Source organism: Strix uralensis, chromosome 4, assembly GCF_047716275.1.
Source record: "Strix uralensis isolate ZFMK-TIS-50842 chromosome 4, bStrUra1, whole genome shotgun sequence".
NCBI lineage: Eukaryota > Metazoa > Chordata > Aves > Strigiformes > Strigidae > Strix > Strix uralensis.
Genome location: NC_133975.1, coordinates 46,095,034 through 46,119,314, shown reverse-complemented (window position 1 = coordinate 46,119,314; position 24,281 = coordinate 46,095,034). Strand labels below are relative to the sequence as shown.

Genomic DNA, 24,281 nt, shown 5'->3' with positions numbered 1-24,281 from the left:
ACTCCATATGAATGAATAATAAAGATTTTAATCCTGTATTTTCAAGATTTTCAACCATACATTGTGACAAATAGTTAAAAGAAATAGGAATAATAATACTTAGCAACTCTGTAGCACTTTCCGTTGAGTGGTATACTGGGTTTGACTTGGGATAGAGTTAATTTTTTTCATACCAGCCTGTACGGTGCTGTGTTTTAGATTTGTAAACGGAAGTGTTGATAACCTGCCAATGCTTTAGTTATTGCTAAGGAGTGTTTCACAGAATCACAGAATTGTCTATGTTGGAAAAGACCTTGAAGATCATCTAGTCCAACCATCAACACAACATTGACAGTTCCCAACTATACCATATCCCTAAGCGCTATGTTGACCCTACTGTTAAACACCTCCAGGGATGGGGACTCCACCACCTCCCTGGGCAGCCCATTCCAACACCTAACAACCCATTCTGTAAAGAAATACTTCCTACTATCTAGTCTAAACCTTCCCTGGTGCAACTTGAGGCCATTCCCTCTTGCCCTATCTCTTGTTACTTGGTTAAAGAGACTCATCCCCAGCTCTCTGCAACCTCCTTTCAGGTAGTTGTAGAGGGCGATGAGGTCTCCCCTCAGCCTCCTCTTCTCCAGACTAAACAACCCCAGTTCCCTCAGCCGCTCCTCGTACAACATGTGCTCCAGACCCTTCACCAGCTTCGTTGCCCTTCTCTGGACACGCTCGAGTAATTCAATGTCCTTTTTGTAGTGAGGGGCCCAAAACTGAACACAGTCGTCGAGGTGTGGCCTCACCAGTGCCGAGTACAGGGGTAAGATCACTTCCCTGTCCCTGCTGGCCACGCTATTTCTGATGCAAGCCAGGATACCATTGGCCTTCTTGGCCACCTGGGCACACTGCTGGCTCATGTTCAGCCGGCTGTCAATCCACACCCCCAGGTCCCTCTCTGATTGGCAGCTCTCCAGCCACTCCTCCCCAAGCCTGTAGCGCTGCAGCATCAAGGCCTTCTCTGTTTCTCACTCTGCTCTTCCCACATGTAGACTGAGTGGGGGCAAGAAGTTGGGAGGTGACATAGCTGGGACAGCTGACCCCAACTGACCAAAGGGATATTCCATGCCATATAACATCATGATCAGTAATAAAACTCCTTCTGAAGTAGCCATTGCTCCTGCTATGTGGGGATTCAGCTGTCAACCCACCACAGGGAGTCGTTGGCTTTCCATAAAAGCTAATGAGCTTCACAGTACCCAGACAAGGGGAAACTGAGGTAGATAAAAATGACTTGTCCAAGCTAACTTTTTAAAAGAGACAGGAAGAATATCCTAAGAGGTGTTAATTGCAAAATGCTTTTTTAAATAAATAAAGTGAAGCTCATATGGATAAGTGCCTTATTTTCCTAATTTTAATGAAAAAAACACTCACATATTTAAGAGTAGAATTGCAATGACTAAGTTAACAACATGTTATAAATTTAAAATATGGGATTTGGGTTCTAATTTTATTGAACTGTAAGCCTGTATGTAACACAAAACTAGTGAAAAGTAAAGCCATGAATTGTATTATTCTTTTTCCCAAAATAGTTATAATTATTACTATTCTGTTTCTCTAACTACTGCAAAACTGTTAACCTGAAAACTTTCATTGCCAAGCTGACAAACAAAGGCATCTATATAGCAAATCAGATTAATGCTCTACCAAAACTACTCTCTCTTTCATCAGAGCATCAAATGCCTGAGTATGGGAAAACTCTCAACAAGTGGGTTTAGAATAACATGCTCACAGGAACTTGCCCATCATCAAGAAGCAAGTTATGCCATGAAGCATGAATGTTAAACTCATATTTTAAAAGGTATTATTTTTGGAAATATTACTGGGTATTATTGTTATACATCCACATTACCAGTTTTTACAAGTCTTATCTCCTCTCTCTTATCACAGCCAATTTTTACATTATTTTTCATGAAATTTCCATCACCTTAAGTTCCATTGTTTATGACAGATATAAAGGGTAAAACCAAATTTTCTTTTAATATAAATCCTCACACAGTATACAACTTATGAAAAAACATGCAAGTGCAGTGTATGTTATCATAACAGGATTTATATAGTTAGCTCCCTTTCACTGCCCAAAACACTTATTCATTCACTGTGCTTTAAAGGTGGTGAGCTACTTTCAAACCAGATCCAATCCACCTGTTACTGTAGAAAAATAGTTCATTATGTTTTCAAAAAAGTAATGTTGGTTTTATACAAAATTCCTGTCAAGTTCTTTATCAAGTCTGTTCAGCCTAAGTAGCTTTGACTATTGCATATCACAATGGGAATATGTTGCTTTTGAGGAATGAACAAGAACTCCTTTTTCCTCTCAAATATCTCACTGTTCTTATATATCTCTTACATCATTGTTCTAGCTATGCCAAATATGTTTTAATGTGATTAAACAATTAAAAATGTGTACAGCTTCCTGCTCTGTTTTCTGCAGGTTTGTTCCATAACAAGAAGCGAGATTTCAACAAATTAGTTACAAAATATATTATAGAAATATCATTTGTAGAATGTGTTATGCATTAGTAGTGGTAAATGAACCTCAAAAACAGAACCTTAACATAAATCTTTAGTGACTCACTAAAGTTCTGTGGAAGGTTTCCTGCTTACAAGATGTCACACTTACCTGCATAAGTCCCCATCTTTATCCCAGTAGTACCTAAATAAATTTTTTCCTGTTTTCCAGTGTTGGGGAAAGGCTTAATGAGAAACTTATTCCCAATGCCAGAAGGTTGCTAATTACTGCCTGAACTTCATCAGTGCCACTTTCTAGTATCCCTTTCCATATCTGGAAAGGGTTGACATTGTTTTCAAACCAAAATACATAGCCATTACACAAGGAGTTTGTATATTGTCCAGCCTTCTCTGAAGGCAGTTGATATAGCTATAGGGCAAACTCATCTTGTGAGTTGCTTCATAGTTAATGTAATGCTGATTAAATCTGACAAGGATTCTGTTACCACTTTTTTACGACTGTGCATAGGTATGTAGCAAAAGATCCTTAAGCATTAAAAAATTCTCCTGTCTTCAGACCCTTCTGTCATCTAAATCCTACAGGGCAGAGGGAGGGATAAGAGGGGTAAAAAAAACATAACAGTGCAGTTCTGAGACCGCATGCAGTAGGACTCTCAACCTGCAGTTTACTTCCAGTCTGCAAAGTTTTAATGTAGATGTGTATTATTTGATATAAAAAGTGCACGTGTTACATAACATAAATATGCATACACATGTACGTGTATATATAGCAGGTATAATATCTCAGTCTTCAGTTGAAACACAGGCAGAAAACCATGCAGTAGGGCATCCCTTCTTTGCCTGTTTTTTCTTCTAATACCGGAAGTGGATGAATAAAAATCCTTTTTTGCCTCACATATTCTGGGTTTCAGTCCTAATGCTCCAAATGTTTTCTCTGCTCCTCTCTGCACAATCTTGTATCTTCCAAATTTTCCTATGAGGAGCACACTGATGTTTTTTCAGGTCAAATGGTAAGATCCTTGAAAGTGATGACCTTTCCCTGTCCTCTCAAGAGATAAGCATGCTTTCTCCCCTTAGGATTAAACATAAACATTTTCATGACACAGTTGATGAATTGGACAGCTGAATGCTCATATTTCAGTATCATATATCATTTAGAATAGCAGTGCTAGATCTCAAGCCATACAAAGCTGAATTTTTAGTGCTTTTCTGATAAGGATTTCAAGTAATAGATCATAAAATTAAAAAGGTATATTTTAGATTAAGCATACATGCAAATTGAGTACACTGCCACAATGGCCAGTGTAATTTTAAGTACTGTATTTTTTAGAATCTGGTCTTTTCATCAGTTTATTAAAAAATGATGTATGAACCAGGAAATAAAAAATTACAAAAACAATATAAGGCTTAACCCTGTCTCTTCCAGAGTGAATAAAAATAACAATGTTTATATTTACATCATTACTGTTTTGAAATAAACAAGAAAAAACATATTTCTGCAGTCCTAAACAAGCATAGCTGCTTCCCTCCTCTACAATCATATCAGTAGGCAATAAGGAGGTTGAAGAATTGCCATTATGAATGTTCAGCCTCACCACCACTCCTCACTACAAATATCACTCTCTACAGGCAGTATTCCTTTCCTGGAGACACCTACAGTTCTGTGCATAACTATGCATGTCTACATACGAGTTAAACACCTAGGTTGATATTTTTGCCAACAGAGGTCTAGTCCATATAGTCAACAGTCTAGGGAATTTATTAAGATGACCAGTGCCAGAGCCCTGTACAGAGTGAGCAAAATTGTCTTCTAGACTCCACTATCTGTATAGACTAGATCTCCATTAACTATAGCAGAAAATAGACAGCTTACACCCACAGATACACTGTATTTTCACACCTAAATTTAGGTGCCTACAATCTGAACCTCATACTCACTTATGGTAAGTGCAAGGTTCAAAATGAAAGCATAATACCCAAAAACAGCCTTATAAAAAATTGCACAGATTTGGAAAATTGAAGTTTAAATGATTAACACTGTATCAGCATGTGAGTAAGAGCTACAATTATGCTTGAAATATGATTGTCTGTTTCTCCAGGCCATTGTAATAAGTTCGGGTATCACACAGCTGTAGAGGCTATTAAAGCTGCCCTTTGTGGTCAGAAATTAAAATGACTGCTTAGAGGAGCAGCTAGCGCTGCTACAAGTGCCTGGATAGAGAGACAAATGTTGTATAAGTCTCCATGCAAAACAGAGCTAAAAGAAGAGAGCATATCCCTCCCAGAATTATCGGTGGCCAGTTTTCACAGCTCTCGAAGGGTAGCTTTAATACAAAGCCATGAATTAATTTTGCTTTTCACGAAAAGTGTCTTTTTCCAACTATGACGATCAGCTTCAATATTTTGTCAAGGCTAGAGAGTCATCAAAAAGACAAAAGTTGTTCGGCATCTGCCTTTCATTCTATCTTCTTAGGGTTTTGCAGAGCTCCAAGAATTGCATGCAAATCTTATAATTTTCCAAAAGCAACTTTGTTTATCTGTTTATCACTATATCTTAGTGAAATACATTTTCATGTCAGTATTAAAGTATTTGACATAGTCTGTTAGAACTAATACCATAGTCTACTGCAAAATATCAAGATGGAATCACATCATATGACTTTTAAGATCTCTTATTCAGACACTGTATTTGCAAATTTAACAAATATTTTTCAAGAAATAATATAATGGAATGTGGCTAGTAATCATGCTATATCTACCAATTTTAAAAGTTTAGGAAATCTCCTGTTTTTAAAAGATGAATTTTAAAAATTTTTCTGTTTGTGCAGACAGGAACTATGAAAGCAAGGGAATGGTACACCACCTATGTAACAGAGTTTTTCACATTCTAGAGGATGGGTCCCACGTGGGTAACCCAGGAAGAAATTCAAGCCTACTGAGAGACTATTACTTGAATTAACTATACCACACATAGGCCCAGCTTGTCTTACCTTTATTTATTGCTTTTATGATACTGTGACATTCTACAAGGTTATTGTACAAAATATACTAAAGCAAAGGTCACAAGAGAAAAAACCTCATGAAGAAGAACTGAAACTCAAGGCAGGACTTTAGGGCAGCTTTGTACGAACAAAGTTTATATTAATTTGCTGCATTTGAAAACCTTCAGTTTATCCCATAATAATATTGGATCTCCAGTAGTTATTCTGACTGAAGAATAATACTGAGATCTGTAGCTATAAAAATTAGTGACGGTGCAATCTTATTCTGATGGGAAGTTCTAGTCAAGTAAAGTATGAATTAATAATGGACCAGATATTCCAAAGTTCCAAAGTCATGTGATTTCTGACACTGCATCTTCAAAACTGTTTATGCAAGGTATCATTTTTCTCCACCTTTCAGACAGAGAAAGTTAGTTTGTATCTCCTATGCTCAAAGAATAGCCAAGCAAGATGCTAGTGTGGAGATGCCAACAAGCAGTAAATTAACACCCTGGCTTCCTGTATGTTATTTTCTTCCTTTAGACAAGCCATATATATTTCTTACTATTGCAACTGCATTCATTATAAAAGAGGAAATATCTAACCACTGGTTAAAAAGACAAAAAAAGAAAAGCTTAAGAAAATTATTCATAGACATGAGAATAAATTTCATTATACTTTTTTAAAATTAATATATTAACATAAAACTGTATTTATTGTTGAGATCAGAAAGATCAACAGAAGATGATAATGAGGATGATGATGTAGAAACTGATGTCCTCTTTCCTTTTTGTTTCTGGCCCTACACCTGCAGATTACCCTCATGATATCAATAGACATTTTTAAAGAGATATCTGAGACCAAACACTTAAGGAAAATTATGTTCTCAAAACAGAAAACAGGTAAAAGAGAAGAGAATTAGATGAGCTACAAAAAAAATTATCTATACAAGAAGCAAATAGCAGTATTGTTGCACGAAAGAGGTTTTTTCACCTCTATAACTTAATTCAAGAAAATAATAATAAACATTGTCTACTTTATCCTGAGTGATTAACATTTGTGTTTAAAGCCACTCAACATTCTATACATTAGGGACCATTTTTTCAAAATTTATGCAACAAAGTCAACCTAGGAAGATAAAGCTCTATTACTACAAAGTTTGATCAAATCAGCTGACCAAAAGTTTTCTGGAAGTCAAAGCAAATGCCATTAACTGCCCAAGAACAGTCTGTTAGAGGATCAGGGTTTACCCTGATCCTATAAAAAACTTCTAATCTGGCAACATGGGAAAGTATTACCATTTAAACAAAGTTCTAAACTAGAACTGTGTTCTATACAAAATATTTTTTCTGATTAAATGAATTATCCACAGTAGCTCTGGAGAAGGAAGTATTAACAATTAAGGAAAGGTAAAAGGAAAATTGGTCTAAGAACTGTTTTCTTAGCTGTATAGCTCAATTGGTCCATTGAGATTTCATCACCAGCACAACAAACAAAAAAAAAAAGTACTTTTCCCCCAACTAAGGATTTTCCAAGAACTTAACATACAACACTGTAACCCTTACTTCCTTTGTTAAAATTACTCTCACTTTCTATCCATACACTGTTCACACTGATTTATTTTAGTTCAGAGACCTTGCATTCATACCATTTAAATCACCACGCAATTCATTTTCCTTAAGTAATTTTAAAAGACACCATTTATTTTTTATTGTATTTTCTATTACAATTACTGTAGTATATTGCACAAATAAAATATTTGCCTCTAGATAAAAACCACACTTTTCATTTTGGAACTGTTTCTGATTTCAAAAACTGTCAGCATTGCAAGGGCATACCAGTCTTCTCCTCAGGACTTACAAAATTACTGTTGCCTAGAATAGTTCATTTCTGGCAGGTTGCTGAGAAAAGACCTTTCTTTAATTTCTGCTGTTCAGAAATGGTTGTTTGATGATAACAAAAGGCTAAGTGGATTTTGCCCAGTAGCTACTGCTCATCAGCACAAATGGTGCCTTTCTTTTGGGTACTATGACAGTCTTTGACCTTTGAAGTTCGTTTTCCTAATTTTGTTCCTGATGCTCTTTACAACACTAAGAATACTTGCTTCATACTTTTGTTTTTCATCAGAAAAGACTTTTTTTCTCCTTCCTTGGTAGTTGTATATAACAGCATTAAGCACAAAGCATCTTCCTATCTGAGGACATATTTACATCTTAGAGAACATTTTGATAATTCTCTATTTTTGTAAGTATTTATGTATATGAAAATATATATTCATACACACATCTGTAAAAGATTTTTGTCCTCTTCACCAATTTTATTTATTTAGTTGTTGTAATTACTGTAAACAAAATATTTAGAAGTGCCTCCTAAAAAAGATAGAAATAACATTTGCAGTGGTAATGTGTGACTGTGATAATGTACCTGGGAAATATTAACATAATAGTCCTAAGAAACAGGAACAGGTAAAAAATTGGTCAAAAGAAAGAAAATGAAAAAACACAGAAAAGAAGGTTGTGGGGTCACTCCCATGGAAAATGAATAATTTTAGTGTAAAACAAGATCGTCACTATCAATTCTGTTAGATGAATGAAAAGGTCAGTTCTGATGAAGAATGGAATTTGATGGCAGGTCTCATTTTCTAAAAGTATTGACTATTTTATTATACTCTTGATTGGGAAGAAGTTCCGGGTTTTGAAAACTTCAGGTTTCTGAGTTCTTACAGACTTGCACATTAAATATCTCATCTGTACCTTTCCAATTAGAAGAAAAAAATGTCTATACAATAACAGGAATTCTCTAAGATTTATAACTTATGTGGGAGGAAAGAGGAAAATTAATATATAGATATAACTTGCTTTCAATTAAAATCAATAATATTTTTATTCTTGATTGTGGATATGGATTTAGGAATACCTTTTTAGGATGAAAGATGGATACCAGCAGAGATCTAATCCATCATAAGTCATATATGCTTCACAAGTTTACTTGATAATATTGTTACAAAGAAATATAGATCTTCATAGAGTAATTCAGAAAGGAAATTAATATTAAATTGTAAGATCTATGAAATCAACATTTTTAAATCTATGGGAGTGAATTATCTTAGTAATGATAAAATTTCTGATTAGATCCTAAAATGTATTGAAATAGAAGAGGGATGGTGGATTCTGCAAAGGCTGGGGGGAAAAAAAAAATCCCATAGAGGGCCTGCTGTGCTTTACAGAGGTGATAACAACTGCTGAACATCGCTTGAGAAATGGGAATGAAAGGGAAGTGATCTTTATAGTAAGTATTCCAAAATTTCTGAGATTGATATTCCCAGATTTGTTCTGGTAGCACTGAAGCTCTTTATTCTTTTTTGCTCTTGCTTTGTACACACCTCATAGAAGTGAACCTGTTTTCACTATTTTCATTCTCAGTGAAGGAATTTAGTGTAAAGAAGATTAAGTTGGATGGCTGAGCCCTCACAGTCAATGATGGCCAAACATACTAAAATGATTCTTTCTTTTTCTCTCTCAGCACATACTGACCATTATTTTGAAAAATAAAGATATCAAGAACTTCAAGATAGCCATGCAAGACAGAAAGGAAGAAATATAATTTCTACAGGGCTTGAAGGAACCCTGACAAGTGCTATATTCTTAGAATAAAAGGATCTCCTTAAATTAAGCTTTGTGCTCAGACCTTGAATTTGAATAGAAAAATTTCCATTCCTAGACAATAAGTGATGGGGACAGAAATGAATGTTATAAAAGAAATAGATTTTGAGCATTAGTAATCTTTCAGTAATGGACAATAATGGAAGCATAGTTTCTGAGTTTATCCTACATCATATTTAATAAGATCAGCTATAGACTCTAAAAAATGAGTGCCACAACATTAATGCTGCTGAGACAAAGTGAATGACATTGTAAGTACCATCAACAAAATTCTCATACTTATTTTGATAATTTTCACTTGGGCAGAGTGATACAATCTTTCAAACACTTATTTGTGTGAGAGACTCTATGCAAGTTGTCTTCTGTAACTCAGCTGGATAAAATATGTAAGTGCATACAAGAGAAAGCTAAAATTTCTTACTAAAGTCTCATATTGATAATAAAAATAGTATACTGCCTGAAATCCTTTTAAAATTATATCAGTATTTGTTATTTCAATTTGTTTATTTATATTACTATTTCAGTTTAAGAGTTTACTTGCAGAACATTTAAGTCATATCTCACTAGAGATCCAGAGGAAAGAAATGAACTGTCATCCCAGACTCATGTTGAAGACTATCTTTAAATGACCCATGTGTAAAGAATGACTGGGAAAATTTCCCCATAGCCGGCCAGATACTATGGTGGCTTCTTCAGTCATTTTTTCAGATCTTGCAGGAAGAGGTGACTTGCTTTAACATGTCACACATGTCAGGACTTTTGACTCACATTTAGTGTACATTTGCACAGGGTAAGAATAAATCCTGAATTTTCCAGCTACTAGTGATGCAGGAGTCTATGAATTGTCTGAGACCTCTCTTGTGGAACACTTGCAACATGTATATATATATACGAAATACACTTTTTATTTATTGCAAATTGTTGTCCAATGATTACAGTGTTCACAAGAAAACGAACCAAGAAATTTTAGGACAACAGAAAGCACCTTAATTTCTAGAGTTTTAGAATTCCTTTATAAAGGAACCTTTTTTCAGTAAAAGTACATTTGCAGTATTGGCAGCAAATGTATTTTTCTTCCTTGTACCTTGTAGGGAAGGAGAGCTAGCAATTTAATAAAAAAAAAAAAAAACACAATTTTTGAAGTGGTAAAAGTCAAAGAAAGGGCTAGCTACATAGACACAGTGAACAAAAGAGAGTCCTGAAGATGGTCCTAAATGACAGTATAAGGTAGGATAGGATTAAGAAGATCTGGCACTCCAGAAAATGTGATAACATCAAGGTGGGCAGATATGATACGGAATGCACAGCCAAATTTATATATGCCAAAAGAAATATTCAGCACTAGTAGAAAATGAATAATGAGGTAGAGATAAGGACTACAAAGGTGATAAATTACATATGTCAAAACAGTCTCAAAAGATCTTTTTCTTCATTTTAAAAATGAAGTTCACATACTGTTTTAGCTGGGGATATGCAAATACTCAAAAGAACAAATACTGAACTTTACCACAATTCCTTTCTCTTCCTTTTTTTTTTTTTTTTACTAGTGACCCAAATTAAGAAAATATTAGACTGAACCAAAAAAATATTTTTGTATGTAAAAAATATGATAAAATATTATTTTTGGCACATAAAAGCACCAGAGATGACATTTGTATTGAAAAATATAACATTATGATAGGAAAAAAAAAATCAGGCACATCATGGCAAGTTGCTGTGTTCTAATTTATAGATGATACAGGGGGTAGGGATTGTTGGTGGTGGCTCTGTTAAGATGGAAGTTTGGATATTTTATCCACAAGAAAATGTTGCATGCTGACAGTTGGGAACCCATGGAAGGAATACAGACAAAGCAGTCTATCTGTGTAGATTTGGAAGTTTCTTTAAAGTCTTTGATTCATATGATCACACAAACATTTCAGCTTTCCTAAAAATTAAAAGATAGGTTTGTAACATAACATCAAATAGGAAAGCTTAAATGTAATTAATAAAAATGTATTCTCAATGCTTAAAAATAGAAAAGTATAAATGAAAATTTCCAAACATATTTTCACTATTCCAAAGTCACAGATCTAAACACAGCACCATTCTGGCTGCTGTCAAGAAAATTAACTCCATCCAAGCCAGACCCAACACAAATTTTTTTAAACAATGACACTCTCTGGTAGTTTATTAGCAAACATACAGAAAAGTGGTTAATTACATAATTTTAAGATTACCTTAAAACTAATAAATGAATCTTTATAATTTGGTTTATTTGGAAAGCCAATGAGTAATTCAGGCAGCACCAAGGTAAGATCTAATCACTGGGTACAACAAATTATGTGCCATAATTGCAGGGATTAGTTTCTTCTTATAGTTGATTACATTTTTATACATTTCATTGTGTCATGTATTTTCACATACTGATACACGCTGAATTTTTAAAAGCAGATAGGTACTAGGAGACATTTATAAGAATGGTTGGTTTGGCCACTTCAGATGGACAGATCATATTATCCCAAAGGTAAATATTCCTGTAATGACTTCTGCACATGCAAAAGAGAAAAATCTTACAGTGTGAAAAACATGTACATCTTAGCAAAACTACCCTTTGCTTTAGTAGAGCTGACTAGACTTACTTAAGCCAACTTCAGGCCATTTCCTGAGCTAATGGGGAAAGACAAGTAGAACATAAGGAATTTTCCTTTACTGATGCAATAGTTTTATAGCACTATAAAGGTTGGCTACAATCTCATGTTTTAGGCAACATTCGAAGGGAATTTTCATTTCTAAATGGCCACACTGAAGTGGAAATATTTTTTGATATGATCTTTTTTTTTCTGTTGACAGCTAGCATTTTTAGTCTGAAAGCTTTGTGAAGTTTTATTCAAGCTACCCACGAGGAAAAGATTTGGAGTATGAGTTGAATAAATTGGTCAAGCAGCATTTTTATTGTATTGTCAGGTGACATGGGAAAAGGCATGCAGGATAACTGACTCCAGAAACAAGACAGTTTTCAAGACCGATTTCTTGCAAGGTTAGAAACAATCACAGATTTCAATGCATTATAAAAAATATTTTTATTTTAGCTACATTTAAATGTGCAAATAATTATTAATAAAATTTCATAACACCGTGCTGAAAATGAAGTTTAAAAATCAAAATATTTTCTCCATAAATTACAAAATGACCTGGGTTAAAAGATGTCATATACACCTCAGAACATCAGGTCTTTGACAGATTTCAGTGACAGATAATCTTAATTGTATTTGTGGAGTGCTGGCAGTTACTTCATAATTTCTATAGGTGCTTTTCCACAGACACAGCTGGGAATCCGTACTGCCTAGCACATTTTAAAGCCTGCAAACACAGGTCCTTTTGAGTTAGAATATAGGAGTGGAGCAGAGGGAGGATACTGATGAAGCATAAGTATGGGCACGTGGCATATCTTGTATGTATGTAAAGGACTGTCAGGTTCCTAGTTTGAAGATATGCAGTGGCTACATTTATGGACTCCTAGCTTTTTGCATGGGGACGTGTGAACAGAGGAGGAATGAAGTGGAGAATATAGGTTTGATAGACTAAAGAGTACCTACACATTTTCTAAAGAGGCACTTATTTCAACAGTAGTTGCTGTTGCCAATGGTGGTAGTTGAACAAAGTAAATTTCATAGCATGTAAACTGTCTGAACTGAATCTCTCAATCGCTCATTCTTCATACTCCCTCTGGAACAAAGATGTTGTAAAATCCACTATTTAAAGCAGACAAAGACTTTTTACTGTCTCCCCTCCATCTTTCCCAGAAGTTTCTATGAGCTTCTTTTTCAAAAGCAACACATTTATGGACCAGAAGGGTCCTCCTTTTGAGGGGGAAAATACACAGAGAGGGGAAAGAATGACTACGAGGTTTTCCCTTTAGCACTACTCTCACAAAGACAGTTTACAGAGTGGGAGACTGCAGAATGAACCCCTAACCCAGACTGACTTCCTTTGTCTGCTATGCTACCATGTACAACTCACTGACAGATTCCATAATCATTATTAGAAACTGCAGTTACTTTCTAGATAGTCTCTGCTTGCCCTGGTACTACTGAGCTTCTTTCTCCAATTCCTCAAGCTTTCAAGTTATTTCCCCTGTAGCACTATATATCTTTATAGCCTAATGACTAAGAACTGTTTCAAACTTTCCACTCCCCTAATGTGCCTTGTTAACCGAATTTGTAAAATATTAAATTGGCCCTTATCCTTGAACTAAATCATACTGTCTATGTGAAAAATTCAACCCCCAAATTAATTCTACCTCTTTCTACAAATTAATTCTACCTCTTTCTACAAATTAATTCTACCTTTGTCTACAGTTGACTCAGCATTTAACACTTCCGTTATTTGACTTGTAAACCATTGAACAGAAAGTTCTTTCTGATTATGTAGGATTTCTGAAGTAAAATAATATTTTCTGTTTCCTTATTTGCATAGAAATACTGAAAATGCTCTCACAGTCCTTCAGCTACTTCACACCTCCATAGGGGCTTAAACTCTGGAATGAAGTGTGAATTTACTGAATCACCACCCCACACGGGTTTCATTTAAGAAGGTTCACAGGAATGAATTGGCAGCACATTCCAATTACCTCTTAAAGAAAAGCTGAGTTTTTAGACTGTTTTGTGTACACGAATAAGTATAATTTTAGAAAGACTGCTTCCCTATTACTGTACACAACAGAGAAATAAAAGAGAGAAAAAACTCAAACTGAGAATATTTTAACTCTATTCAGATCCTGAGCCATCTCACTAGTGAGTTGATTGCTCATTCTTCCACTTGTTAGGTCAGGTAACTATATGACATTTAAAATACTTAATAAAAGATTAAAAGATCAAAAAAGTTAAGAGTTATCCATTACAGTGGGTTCATTTAATATTGCTTTTGAAACATTTTACAGCAGTGTAATGACAGAGCTTAATTTATTCCAATTATCTTTTGTTCACTTCGATTTATGAACAGTGGAGCTGAAATAATCAGCCCTTTTGCTCCTTAGGCTTCCAAGAATATATTTTCATGAGTATTATACAAGTAATCTTTTTGCAGCCATCACACATACTAATTGCAAATGTCTATTTTTATGATAAGGAATGGTATTAGCAGACAATTAAGGACAAGATCACAGGTTGCTCTGAACTTTTTCTTCTGAGAAATTTTCTTCTCAGTAAATGTAGAAGGCCAAATATTGAAAATATATATACTCAGTTCTTAAAAGGTGCATCTACAAAAGGAATAAGCTTCAGTAATAACTGAAGAAAAAACCCTTGGGAATTGTACTATTTATTACAGATTAATAGATCTCATCCTGTCTACTTTTGTGGCCTCAGTGTCTGTTAAATTTTCAACACAACTGGGGGAGGAGAAGATTTTTTTTCAATCTGTGTGCACTGAAAATATGGGCATGATGATTGTGGATGAAAAGCAATGCTTTACATTCATTCATTCTCTTAGTATAATTCAACATATATTGGCAGTGAGTGCACGTCAGAGGTAAAACAAATTTGATGATGACAGCAGAACAGGCTTTTTTCATGATATGCAAGATGAATGTATAATTTCTTCCCTTTGAATCTTCAGACTTCCACAAGCAAGTCTGGGGAAACTTCTTTAAGGGTTCTTTCTATTAATAACTGTTACTGTTTTCTTGTGCCATAGACTCTTTTTCACTGCTGACTGACTAAGAATTTTTATGCATTGCACTACAACTAGCTGGCACTGGAAAATCATGAAAAGACATGAGAAACTGACTTTCTCTAAACTTTAAGCTTGCATTTTAAAAGTTTTGTGAGAAAAAGAAAGAATTTTACTTCCATCATGAAGGAATGCTCAAAGGCATGAGGTAATCTCTCCCTTAGAGTCAGCAGGTCACTAGTCTTGTCAAAAAACCACAGAAATTCTAGAAGCAAGTCATCTACATTTTTAGAGCATTATGGGGTGACAACTTGATCTACCTGAAGCTGAGGCTCTGTGTACAAACAGTGATTTGCTATCTGGAAACATCAGTGGGGTGCTCTACACATTATTAGGAATGTAATTAGTATATTTTTACTAAAACTAATATATATTTTCTTTATATTTATATATATATATAAATATATATATATATTTATAAATGGTTAGCAGTTACAAAAGGATTACAGCCAAAACATTGATTCTTAATGGTGTTTGACTGCACAAAACTTTTTCTCCCTCATCTCAGAGTAGAAGGGAATAGTTTGAGGGAGACACTTCCTCACTCCCCATAAGTAACTGATGGTACTGAACCTACCACATTTCTCTCATCAAAATGAAAAAGCTTCTTTTCTTGTCTTCTTCTGTACACATATCAACTATCCACCAATTATAAAAGAGTTCAAAAATAACAGAATTGGTCTATTCTTCCTCTCCTTCTTTTGCCTACTTAGTTTGCTTAGCTGCTGCTTTGATGGCTCATCACAGCTGTTCAAAGCAAGGATGTTATGTTTACTGGTTATCAAACCAAATAGTTATTTGCCCTGACTCCTGCTGTACTGTAAGCACAACCAAACATTGCTTCAGCCCGTGGTAGGAAAAGTTTGGGAAAACACTTTTTTTTTTCCTTGGGATTAATTATTGTTTACCTCAGACCAAAATTTTTAGTACCTCTTCAAATATCTGATCTGGGGGAAGGGCATTGTAAACGATTTGCTGCCCAAGAGCGCATTAAAATATGTGGAGCTTTCTTTTATAATAATGGGCAGCCCATTTCCATTTTCATATATAAAAATAACCCACCTAGGTAAAGCAAATGTATAGTTCCATCACTTCTTAAATAAAATTAATTTGCAACAAGTTTTAAATACATATATATGTATTGTTACCAACTAACATTTTAGATATTATTTAAAATAAAAAATTAGTGACCCACCATAGCTTTAAATTATTCACCCTTATTTTTCTCCCTATGTGTCAACAAGCCTACCTATCTTTACCTTCTCTCCCTTGTTCTTTACAGTGCTTAAAGAATAACTGATTGGACAGAATATGCAGCAGATAGTAATACACTGTAGATGGTAGTTGATGGTAGTTAACTGTGTTATGAAACTTAATTCATACTTTCAAGTGGTATGCCTTTATTCAGACTGAAAGTTTGGTTCTGGATGCAAATTTAGTAAGCCATGCACAATCTGTCTTCTGCTACATCATTCAAAATTTTAGTTTACAGGTGACAAATGCACCTAGCTACAGAAAGCTTTCATTTTTCTGGAAGGGGCTGGTGTTGCATGGTCAAAGGGGATTGACTTCTAAAAAAATGTAAACAGGGCCCTTGAGCAGCTAACTAGACCAGCTAACTCAGCCAGTGGGGTTATTTCCCTTGTAGCTATTTTTCACAATTCACACTCCTAAAATGCTCCCCTGGTTGGTATATACACCAAAGAATAATAAGCTCAAGCTTTATGTTTGTTGCCTAACATCCTTAACAAACCCATGCTGTTATTGAGCAATTTTACTGTTGATTGGTCACCAGTTAGATTTAGTAGACACTTTTTTCTACATCATTACTAATTTGATGAATACAGTTAATTAAAACCCTTTCCTGACACACTGCTCACATAGTATGTTTTTATTTAATCAAAAAAATCAAAGTACTTGCAGGTCAGACATTTTATGTAAGACAAATACTTTAATGACTGACTAATTTCACATAAATATCTCTTGAAAGAATACATAATAAAATAAAAATGCAATATTTGTCTATATAGTTGTGGTTTTTTTCTTTTCTAGAAAAAGCACTCAGCATTTTAGAAAACTAAAATAAGAGTCTTTGCATTTCAAATAAGCTCATGGGTAGGTAAAAAAAGTTAATTGCTGTTGAATTGATTTTGTTGGTTAAAAATCCAAATCTATGCTTTTAGCATTGGACAAACTACTGCAGGCTTTTTGTCAGACTTCAGAAATTTTCTTTTGGTCTTTATTTATATGGCACATGAATGCAAAAAAAAAAAAAAAAAAAAAGTTACAAGATAATTATACTAGGCCTGAATTGATGTACATGTTTATCATATATATGCAGTCACTTATCCAATTTTATTCTTTCACTGTTTAATTGAATTTCATATTCCTGTTTTATTTCTGTGGGTTCTCTTTTTTTCTTTAATTCTCTTTTCTCCTAAATTGCATATAGTACAGGTGAAATGACTCATCAGCTGAAGGTATCTGTGACTCACCATGCAAAGCAGAAAGCATATTTGACCTATTTAGGCAAAATATCAACTTAAAATTGTTTGAGTTAGACAAGATGAGCTCCTCACTAGACATGGACTGGTCTTATTTTTCTTTTCCCAATCCTGGTTCTCCTCCTTGTATGATGCTTATCCCTATCCATCTTTTTCTTCTCCTATTTATATGAAAATTAATGTATCTAAATTTCAGTTCTATTGGGGTGGTATCTCTAGTACTTGGTAGTTTATGAAGCAGTAACTTTTGTTCTCTCAAGGCATACCTGTTCCAAATGTAGCAGAATTATTTAATGCTTTTCTAATGCTAAGTGTGAGGACTGCAGATTACTTCAAGGACATAAAGTGCATTTATCTACTCAATTCAAGAAATGTGGCAGTAATGGTACTTAGAGTCAACGTACTATTCAGCTATATTAATTTACACATTCCGTTTTAAATTGCATATGGTTGATTTCTAATTGTTAGTTAAGGCTTTTTAGAAAATTTTTTTAAAAATATATCTTCCATCAACAATGTCTTTAAGAGAAGCAAAATGTTTTTTGATACATAAGACTAGATTTATCACAGGCACATATAGAGTAAATTCTGGAATCAATTGTGAAATAATCCTAAATTGCATGTTTTCACATTTAAAAGACTACCACTCTCTACAATCAGAAAATATGTCTTTTTTAGTGGAGATGCATATTTACGTATGCAATTTGAGATTTTAGCTAAAAATGGATGATGATGTCTCATAGTTGTAGGACAGTTAAGATCATCCCAATGATAGCATTTCTGTAGAAGCTTGAACTTGGAAGAGCAGAATAAACAACTGAGCTAATCATTTGCAGAGGTGTTTTGAGCTGTGTCAGCTTGCAAAGAAACTAACAGTCCTAAACATGCAAAGTGCTAATACATATAATGCAATATTCACATGTAGAAATCCTAAATTGCAGAATTTTTCAGTCCCTACAGGTAGAAATGTTACAGAAAAAATATGAAAAGAAAATGATATTTCACATTCTTACAAATGCATTTGGAGGAAAAAAACAGATTTAAGAGGCTCTGCGGAGATCTTGAAAAGATTTCTGCTCTATGCCTGTATTAAGTGTTACCCTCTTTCTCTCGCACTCTCTTTCTCTGTCCCAATATATCTTTTAAAATCCAGCTAGTAATTTGCTCCATTCTTCCACACTTAATAGTATTTCTATCACAGATAGAACTTGTCTGTTCTTTGGACAAAGATAATCCTACATTCACTGAGAAATAACTAAGGACCCAAGAATTTATAGTGTTTCCTGGCATGGATTACAATATAAACCATTTTAACATTGTATATTCAACACCCATGAAATGAGACCAATTTTATTCATGCATCTAAACAGAGTTTATGTTACGAGCTCAGTCATGGTTTGTTTTAAAACAGCCTGATGAAAAAACAGGTAGAATGAACAAGAGAAGACTGTTCATAAAGAGTTAAGTTATATTGTATCACAATTCCTTTTAAAACTCCAAAAGTGTATTTTTGTGCTCTGTTGGTCAAGATAATAACTCCAATACAAGATAAATGTAATACAGTATGGCAAATACTATCTATGGCAACTGCTCTGAGTAGTAGAAGAAATTAGTATTATTTACAAAATAAGATTTATGCTCCTGAATTAGGGAATGATCTGAATAATTCCCTAATTTAAATTATCAGTTCCTCAAGAAAACCCCAGATGATATTATATCTCAATTTTAGTATGTAGAGCAGTGGAACTTTTGAACATTTGGTGAGATAAGGAAGAAAAACTCAGATAAATGTGTTTATACTGATATCTAGCTTGTTTTCAAGAAAACTCGCATTTAGTTTGTTTATGAAGGGTGTTCCAAAGCAATATTGAAGTAGTTGGCGTGGTCTCAGATTTTCAAGGTTTTTAAATTATATTTTCTTTGAAGACATTGTTATAGTTCATCGGAAAGTTAATTATAATTCAGCTAAAACTTACCTTATATGGGTAATGATGAGGGTTGTGGCTGGAATGAAAAAGTCATCGACTCTGTCAAACTGCTTTCCCACTGGCTGAGTATGGATTGTGTGATGAGAAACACTCCCACTGGCTTGTGTTATCACCTACATAAAGTAACATCATTATAAACTGAAGAAAATCTCTTTCAAAATTTAATCTCTATCCAAATAAATTAATATAGTATTTCCTCTGTATTCCATCTCTTGTATTATCCTTCAGTTACCAAGAAAAAAACCCACAAATGACAGTGAATAAAGCTGATCAGCATTACAGATTTCAGCAAACTGTTACATACCTGACCACTTAATCTTCATATTTACTTTTTCCGCCTTTTTTTTAACTCTGCTGAGTCTATATTTATTCATGTACATTACTAAAGCCTCTAGCAGTTCTTAGTGCAAACTAAGCTTTTTGTTTACCTGTTTTTTTTTTTACACAAGATCCTAGAGTGAGATTAAATTCCTTAAGCACTTCAGAAATAGTGAAAAGATGTTATCAACTGATCCACAGGAAGCTATGGCTAGGCATACTCCCAATTCTTGTCAGTCATGAGGTAAGTCAACATAGCACAGGTATATTTCAGAATAGCATGTTGATTTGAGTTTACACACTCGTTAAGTTGTTTTGAACCAATTTTTCTCAAATTCCCAAATCTTGGACCTTCTCTGAGGTAAATGTTTATGGGTAAATAAAAGACGTAATAGCCACGATGATATTCACATACGTGCACTTAGAGAGGATTAAAAAAAATATTCAATTATCTATACTGTAAGAAAATAGGAGAATGAAGATTATCAGTTGCTTTAAAACAGAAGATTTACTCAATTATCAGTCATATTCTGGGGAGAAGTGACAGCTAAACTCCCACAAATTACTTTGCATACTCATAGTTACTCAGAATCTGTGTTTTCAAATGTTATTCATTTTTCTGCTTGAGCCCTGTGTTTTGTCCTGGTTTAGCCAGGATAGGGTTAAGTTTCTCCAGCAGTGTGGGGAAGCTCTAGCCAGGTTATTCATATGCCATGCTGACGTCATGTCCGGGCGCCAGAGCACCGGAAGAATCGGTGATCGCGTGGGTTGGCGCAGCCGGTTCTCTCACTGCTGTATTGGTAGATATCTTGCTCTGTTCATTGTTATTACTGTTACTGTTATTGTTGTTGTTTGTTGTGTTGCTGTTGCACTGTTGTATTAAACCTGTCCTTATCTCAGCCCCGGGGCTTTGTATTTCACTCCCTTTGTGGGGGAGGGGCAGCAGCCGCGTGGTCTCAGACCCCGGCAGGGACTAAACCACCACAGTTTGAATTTCTCTTATTCTTTATCTTATATGTATCTTTTAAATACATAAGGATTTAATTAATTTCTAAATAAGAGGAAAACAGTTGAAATAAAAAGCAATTTTGAAATTATGACATAAAGATGATCATCATACTCTCAGGGGATTACTTTAAATAAGGAACAGAAAGCAATGAAAAAGTAGGAATGCAAGTACAGCTTCTTGAAATGTTTGTTTAGTGACTGTCCCTAGGCTTGCCACTGCTCAGAGGCATGGGAAAAGTAAAGATTTTTAATATTTTACATCTGAAAAAAGCAATAAGTAAAGATAGAGCTTGTCACCTCCAGAGCGTCAATAAAGTTTTAGTGAAATAGGAATATACCTAAAATCCAGTTTATCCTCTAATTAGGGACAAAACCATCATAAACAGTTTGTTCTCAAAAAACTGGCAGTTACAAAATATGCTGCTGCTTTCAGCTGCATTCCTTATCCCTCCCTCAATTTCCCATTGTCACTTCTGAGTAAGGGTGTTGAAAATAATTTCTTTTTTAGGAAAGTCAGTTGTCTGAATTATTTTCTGGTTACCTAAAATCATTTCACTGCCCCTGCTTGAGTCATGATAATAATGCTGAAAGGAAAACATACAAAACATTGCAATTACACAAAGGTTCAACTTGTCTAATTTCCTTGCATATAATCATTCTGATCCCCTCACCTGCAAAGTTGGTGAATTCTTTTCCATGCTTCCCCAGCTCAGCACCCAGACCTGATCATGTGATTTATCGTAGTGTAGTTTCACTGGAACAGGATCTGTACTTACTGCCTGAAACATAATAAAAACAGAAATCCTTAGTTTCTGTCACGTTTTCAAAAGAAAAATAATATATATGCTTGAATTAAAATGATAACTGGGCATGCATTTTATGATGTTTTCAGCTTGTATTTAAAAATTATGTTGTCAATTGTTGAAACAATTAACTCAAAGTTACCGAGCTGCTGAAAAAGTGATTTTTATTCATTGTGCTCTAACATTTGGCATCAAAATTACATTATACTGAAGCTATTAAGAAGCTGGAAACAAAGGGGGTTTAAATCAAGAAAAAAGTACTTATCTTCCTTCCCTACCATCACACTCACTTTATACATATCAGTTTAAAAACTACATGAATTATTGGAAAATGGCTAAAAAGGAAAGAGTATTCTCAAGCCACGTACTGGTATCAATGCAAGGCGTTACTACGCAGTCCTGCGTAAAATCAACACAATGTTGCTATAAGCAAAGATTCCTATCTCTGCTGAACTGGGTATGTTTTGTGAAGTTGGAAAGATTGTTTTTATATGTTTTCCAATTACAGTTGCTACTTTTGGTAGACTTGTGATCAGAACAAAAGTGTTTTCCCTATAACCTTGAGCACTGTCTCCTGAGACCACAAACCTTTTAGACAGTCGAGCTCTATACTTCCATTGTTATGACAAGAACTGAAAACTTCAGAGGTATGAAATGGGAGGACAACATATTTGATTAAGAGACATTCTGCACGAAGTAAACAACTGGGGGGAATTACTTTTCTGTTTTCATCATTAAAGCAGAAAAAAATAGGTGGAAATTATTTTTTAGTCTCACCATTATGGAACTGTAAAGCACAGCTTGTTTATCAGTTTGTCAAGGAGAGTACCAGCTGGCTAATTAAGTGAACCTAATTTAAACTAATGATATAGATCCTCAAGATAATGCACTAATGGCTGGCTGAGACTGCTGATGGTACTTAACTGTACTCCTGAGGTGTTGCAAGCCACAGCTTCATTTAGGCAGAATTTGTTTTTCCTTTTGAAAATGGAAAATGAAGCCAGGTTGCTCACTGGCTCATTTAAAATCAGAAAGATACCCCTTTAAAAAGGTCATCTGTGTTTGATAACATTTTTCTGCTGCAAGCTAGAAGACAAGTTGTCTAAAATAATACTTAGGCTGTTGTACAGTTAATTTGTTCAGGTGTGTCAAATTTCCTTTTGGTTTCCCCAGCAAAAGGTCTGACCGGTACATATTCTGCTGAATGAGTTCCAGCTGTGCTCAAGGTCTGGGCCATGTCACTGCCAAGACAAGGAGAAGGAATTGCCTATGGAATCAAGCACAGGTAACACACCTCCCAAGAGAGGAGCCAGCAGCAGAAAGAAGCTGAGCATCAGAAGCATGGCCCTGTCTTACTTATCTTCCAACAATAAGCTTTTTTTTTTTGTTTTGGTTTTCAGCTGTTTCTAGCGGGCCAGGCTGATCTGGCAGCAGAGCAGCATGGACTGAACAAGGATGATCTCTGTTTACTTCAGCATGCCTCTAAATCATCCCAGTTAAATGTGCTGCTAAGCAATACTGGACAATTGCAGTCGACAGTGCTTGCTTTCAAGAGTTTACAAATGAAAGAAACCACTTCTCTTAACATTATAATGAGAATTACCTGGCTAAATCAAAAGGTCTACACACATCTCTCTAAAGATACACCATCCATGTTTCCAATACATTTCAATTTAGTCTTCTCTAGAATCTTCTGTAACTACTTATTTTGAGATAGTTATAGAAATAAATCACCTTCAAATCTAGTTGTTGCATATGTGCACCTGTACACACACTTTTATGTTAACTTTCACAGTAAAAAAGAATACAACATATACAGTAGCACTTCAGAGAAAACACCATAATAAGCAAAATCAAATCAACATTATTTTCACACACCAAACAGCAGTTACTCAACTTACAGTCCTTTCAAATATGTTTTTAGTCGTATTTAGGTCTTTTGCACCTCAACAAAATTTTTATTAGAGTGCTGCTCACTTTTAAAATATGAAGTGTTCTCCACATTTGTTCCTACTAGAGTATGCATTTTGAAAACTTGGTTTTTCAGAGCAGATAGGTGGTTTCTTCTTTAACATATAGACTAGAAATAGTTAAAATTTAAATAATATCCTCTGTATTAATATGACACTTAAAGAAAAGGCTGTCTAGTAAGCAAAATGCTCTCATTTCTTAACAGCTTAGTATCTATTTTTCACAAATCATTTTTTTTTCTGTGCTAGACAGTAGTGTAAGTAATGAAAACAGATTGATCTGACAGAATTTAAACTCCCTTGCTTCCTGTTTGTATGAGTAATTATGTATATGTATATGATATGAGTAGAACAACAATTAATGGTTAGAAAAATGTTATTCTATCCCTCAAAATAAAATTTCTTTGAAAGTGAAAGGTTTTTTTCCTGGACTAGCATGAAAGATTGTGGAGTATCTGGTTTTAGCTCAATACATTTGCTACGGAGCACAGATTTAGTACACTCTGTGTAACACCTAGGTGTCCTGTATGTGTTTTTCAGCTCATTACAGAAACTTGAATACTTATGTGATAGAACAGTAACCTACCTAACTCCATCCAAAAAGTGGAGAATTGCTTTACATATTTCTGGGGGAGGGGTGTACTTTTAATGAAGTGGCTAAGTTATTGAATTTTACTTTTTAATTGTCATACATCATTGTGGTAAATATCTCTAAACATTCAGTTAATGGTGAAGTACTTAGCAATATAATAAGTAATGTAACTGAAGGCAAATTAGGAGAGTCTACCAATCAAACTATTCCATAAATTTATAAGAACCTCCAA

At 34.6% G+C, this 24,281-nt stretch overlaps 1 protein-coding gene across 2 annotated transcripts in view; it reads right to left on the bottom strand.

Annotated features, from left to right (window-relative positions):
* FSTL5 (follistatin like 5) overlaps window positions 1–24,281 on the bottom strand; it is a 333,775-nt gene that overhangs the window by 13,329 nt on the left and 296,165 nt on the right. For both annotated transcript variants that reach the window (XM_074866563.1, XM_074866564.1), the window contains 2 exons: window positions 21,356–21,463; window positions 19,347–19,471 (listed from right to left, as the gene is read on the bottom strand). In XM_074866563.1, coding sequence (XP_074722664.1) covers window positions 19,347–19,471; window positions 21,356–21,463 — 233 coding nt within the window. The remainder of the gene's footprint in view (window positions 1–19,346; window positions 19,472–21,355; window positions 21,464–24,281) is intronic.